The 4,643-nt window shown below is 36.3% G+C and overlaps 1 protein-coding gene and 1 non-coding gene across 2 annotated transcripts; both read left to right on the top strand.

The window, feature by feature from the left end:
- The first annotated feature begins 1,637 nt into the window (after window positions 1-1,637).
- Window positions 1,638-4,215, top strand: LOC113307700 (40S ribosomal protein S5-like). Its single transcript, XM_026556150.1, has 4 exons — window positions 1,638-1,812; window positions 2,951-3,219; window positions 3,571-3,774; window positions 3,886-4,215. Exons 1-4 carry the CDS (start codon window positions 1,714-1,716, stop codon window positions 3,938-3,940), a joined length of 627 nt encoding a protein of 208 aa, XP_026411935.1. The 5' UTR covers window positions 1,638-1,713; the 3' UTR covers window positions 3,941-4,215.
- LOC113314627 lies at window positions 2,391-2,485 on the top strand. Its single transcript, XR_003342506.1, has one exon. It is a non-coding gene; the product is annotated as a small nucleolar RNA snR60/Z15/Z230/Z193/J17 (small nucleolar RNA).
- Window positions 4,216-4,643: the final 428 nt, after the last annotated feature.

Genomic DNA, 4,643 nt, shown 5'->3' with positions numbered 1-4,643 from the left:
AACCGATTTTAGAATTTAAACCAACTTAGTTTGCAAACAGGTACGCAAACTTAAGTTTCGGACTTTGGTCACGTCCGACAGTTCGCAAACGGGTATGCATATTATCGTATTGGACCTAACTCAGGTGAAACCCTTCGCATACTGGTATGCAAACTTAATTCCCAGACTTTGACAGTTAAAACCATTTGCATACTGGTATGCAAACTTGGTTCCCGGACCCGAATCATACTACAACAGTTTGCATACTGGTATGCATATTGTGCTATATCCAGACAATGATTATTTTTTTCTGAACTCTCATTTCAATCATTGAAACATCCTTAGAAGACGACAATAGCTGTCTCACACAAACTATTAGCTTATAAGTAATTTTTCAAGTGATCGAATGATCAATACGAAACATTCCGAGTCTACATCAAATGACTGTCTTACACAAATCATGTAAGATGTTTCAAGGCAATTTTCACATGATCATTTTTTGAGTCGTTATTTAGTTTTCAACAAATAAATTGTTTCCAACTAAACTTGTCAAGAATAATGATGAACGTAGTTAAAGAAAAAAGATTTCCAACACATATTTCGAGAAAGATATAAGCGAGTTAAACTCAACTCGAAATATCAAATGTGTATAGTATATGCAAAAGTCTATATAGCTATACGACTTAGTCTCATTAGGAGATAAAATAAAATAGACTTATGAGTGACAGATAAGTTTTAGTCTCCACATACCTTTTGTCGATCAAGTTCCTCCAAACTCTCCTTAGTAGATTTTCGTCTTTAATCGATGAACTCCGTGAAGTTTAAAGCTCAACTACACATTCTATCCTAATCTGAGACATATCTATAAGTAGACTAGAAATCAAGACTTATAGCTTTGATCACCTAAACTTGACAAACAAACTCGAGATAGCAACGCTTACGAGTTCGACTGAGCAGTGCTCTAACACAAAGTAAGTGTTACGTAAAAATTTGACGCTTATAGATGTTACAAAACCACTGTTACCAAAATATGTTATAAAAACTGTTACGAATAATGTCACAAAGACCAGCCCTACTATTCCACTGAGCCGCCGCCCATCACTCCCAAATTTCGGTTGTCCTATACTGTTGCAACAGTCATCTAGTATAAAATTCTTTGATGGGCTAGAAACAAGGACGTGTTATAGTCTGGATTAGCCCTTTGTTGTGTTCGTCCCTGACATGGACCAACAGGCCTGAAATCAACATGAAATTTAACTTCGTTAGTTTTATGGATCTGAGAAATAAAATTTTTATTAATCAATAAAACCACCAACAAAGAAATTTTGAACAACTTACCCTAAGCCCTTACCCAGTTCCATTCAAACCGATAAGAACCGAGCCTGAAAACCATCAAAACCTGGTAAACTCTGGGATCGCGTTCTTACACAATGAACGATTGGCTTCCCTATCTCGTGCTAAAACCATCGGACTCAAGTGCATCCTCAACAATCTCAATTCTCAGGCCGCACCATCAAATCCGAACGGTAAAATGCAAGAAATATGAGGGCAATCACGGAATACACATTGTTGACCGAATCCAAGGGGACCAAGCCACTTTTAGCCGAACCCTAAAGCCCACGCCGTAGAAGTTAGAGTATATATTTCGCCCATTGTTAAAAAAACTAGGACTAGGGTTTTAGAGAACGAGTGAGTGAAACGCCGAAGAACTCTGTGTAGCATTTCATAGAGAAGATGGCAGCAGCAGTAGCAGCAGCACCAGTAGTTGAGGGAGCCGGTGCACCACAATATGATGTCAAGCTCTTCAACAAATGGACGTTTGATGAAGTCGCGGTGAGAACAAAACCCTATCTAATCTACTCGCCTATCATTTTACTTCCATTGATTTAAGGTTTCCTGCATATTCATATGATCTCATGCTTGTAGATAAATCCATATTTAGATCTTACCATTATCAAATTCCCGTTGTATTTGATTCCAACCATTCAGATCTCGCTTACAATTCTTTTCCCGTGGAACAGTGCATCTTTTGTGTTTATGATATTATCGGAGATCTATGTATCTAGAATTCTTTTTGAGTTTTTGGGTTTATTTAGCTAAAATTGGTTTATATTTTGAGACCAAATAAGTATAACTGAGTTTTTCTTTTAGTAAAAAGTATGAAGTGTGGAAATTGTTTTTCAAGATTGATACATTGCTCTGGAGTCGAACTTAGACAAGAACAGCTACACAGTAGCTTACCTTGGAACGGAATATGCGTACTAGTTTCCGAATTACCCAGAGGTTAGACTGATTTTTTCTTATAGAAAATAAAGAAAAAAATGCTGAATTTGCCTCTCTGAGTTTGTTTAGTTCTTTTTTTGTTTTGAATTTTGTTACCTCTGAAACAATGTTTGTGAATGAATTGACTATGGAGGCAAGTGATGATTATTTGCATAGCTTAAATGATATTTGTCTCTGATTAATATTAACTTAATTAGTCTTTCGCTACTATCTGATGACTCATTTGATACTATCAATGCATTCCAAAATTCTCAACCAGTTTTTGAAATGTAATATCTATGTTTATTTTTTCATTTGCTCATTTAAAGTTTTTGAAGCTGAACTGTTCGACAAAATGTCTTTATCTTTTTAGCTTCACTATAAATAATATTTCTTATTTGAAGTATTATCTTCATATCAAATCAAGAATGATGTATATGTTGGTAGGTGGGAGTCGGGCTATATGATTAGCTAACCTGACTGGCGGCAGATAATTGGGTTATTCATCAAAGGTGTAATGCACTGTACTGCCTAAATCTTCATTGTTATGCTTTTATATGCTTGATGCTTCACTAGTTCATTATATTTTATTTTGTGCATTTAAATATTGTGCTCCAACATTTATATATTGCTTTTCTAGAAAATGGTATTTCTTTTTGTTGACTTCCATCTGGCATCCTCATCCCTTGTAACCATGTGTTGTTTATAGGTCAGTGACATGTCATTGGTGGATTACATTGGTGTTGCTGCTAGGCACGCAACATATGTCCCACACACAGCTGGTAGGTACTCAGCAAAAAGGTTTAGGAAGGCCCAGTGTCCCATTGTGGAGAGGCTGACCAATTCCCTGATGATGCATGGGCGAAACAACGGGAAGAAGATCATGGCAGTTCGCATAATTAAGCATGCCATGGACATCATCCATCTCCTTACAGACCAAAACCCCATCCAAGTTATTGTTGATGCAGTCATCAACAGGTAAATGGTTACATCTTATCTTCTACAGTAATTAGTCGTTGACAGCGATCACAATCAAACCATGATCCATGACAACTTTGAGAATTTGTAAATATAGATCTATGAAGTTTCCCTCTTATTTATGATTACTATTAGTTGTTTAGCTTATAATTATGTGAACTGCCATGATGATTAAGTATTACCAATCCCAGTATGATACTCTGACCCAGCTTAAGCTTAAATATCTGTGAATGAGCCAAAATACAAGGTTTAGTTTGTCTACTCCAACACCCCTCTCATCCATAATTAGTACGGATTTATGAGTCAGATTTCCCTGCATCTCATCTTCTGGTGTTTCCAATTGTCTTTAAGTGGACCAAGAGAGGATGCTACACGAATTGGGTCGGCTGGTGTTGTGAGGCGTCAAGCTGTCGATATCTCTCCTCTTAGACGTGTCAACCAGGCCATCTATCTACTTACAACTGGTGCACGTGAGAGTGCTTTCAGGAACGTCAAGACCATAGCTGAGTGCCTGGCTGATGAATTGATCAATGCTGCCAAAGGGTCTTCGAACAGGTATTGTAAAAAATATAATCTGCCTTTTGTATTATTGAACAGTCCTTTCCTGTTTGTAGTTCTGTCTTCCTTTTCCCTGACTGATTTGGCATTATTGTTTATGCTCATCAGTTATGCAATCAAGAAGAAAGATGAGATCGAACGTGTTGCCAAGGCAAATCGTTAAGGTGGGAGTTCTATTGGTAAACGGGTCAATTCAACAATGGAGAATAAATTTTGGACATTGTTCTTCTGAGTATCTATTATTATTATTTCTACATTACTTTTAGTTATTTTTCTAAGCAGGAAAATAGTTGTGGGAATACAAAAATGCTAACAAATTTATTTTCAGCTTTGCAAAGATTAAATTTATTTGTTGGCTTGATTCCCCTCCTTTAGCTATGAACACAACATTACCAATTTGATTCCCTCCTTCAGCTATTAACACAACTTCTCCAAGATCACACAGATTGTAACAGAAGCTTAAATAGTTGAGGTTCTTTAGTAGTCTCTTTTAATTGAGACAGAAACAATAATATGTTTGGTGATCATAAAGAAGTCTCTAAAACAAGCTACACTGAATCGTTGAAGATCCATTTTTTTTGCTGGCCAAGAATCGTTATAAAATGGACTATGAGCTTGTAACAAAAAAGTCTGGCTTAGTGTGGTTTGATACTTGACCAATGAGTTATATAGGTTTTATATTTAGCATGACTCGTACATTCTAAAACCTGCTACTACCTATATTAAAATCGAGCGGGTTTAACAATTTTTGGCTTTGAGGTTTCGAAGGATCTCTCATATGAGATCATAAAGTTATTGAGCATTTACCTTACATGTCGGCTGACATCACTAAGTTCAAAGTTCTAAAATATTGAACATACAATGTT

The sequence above is a fragment of the Papaver somniferum genome, chromosome 9, assembly GCF_003573695.1.
Source record: "Papaver somniferum cultivar HN1 chromosome 9, ASM357369v1, whole genome shotgun sequence".
NCBI lineage: Eukaryota > Viridiplantae > Streptophyta > Magnoliopsida > Ranunculales > Papaveraceae > Papaver > Papaver somniferum.
This window is presented reverse-complemented; position numbering and strand designations above follow the sequence as displayed.

Bases quoted from the DNA above. Each gene is read 5' to 3' on its own strand.
- LOC113307700 (XM_026556150.1), top strand. From the start codon at position 1,714: ATGGCAGCAGCAGTAGCAGCAGCACCAGTAGTTGAGGGAGCCGGTGCA. The intron at 1,813-2,950 runs GTGAGAACAAAA...TGTTGTTTATAG, and splicing joins GGACGTTTGATGAAGTCGCG to GTCAGTGACATGTCATTGGT. The intron at 3,220-3,570 runs GTAAATGGTTAC...ATTGTCTTTAAG, and splicing joins GTTGATGCAGTCATCAACAG to TGGACCAAGAGAGGATGCTA.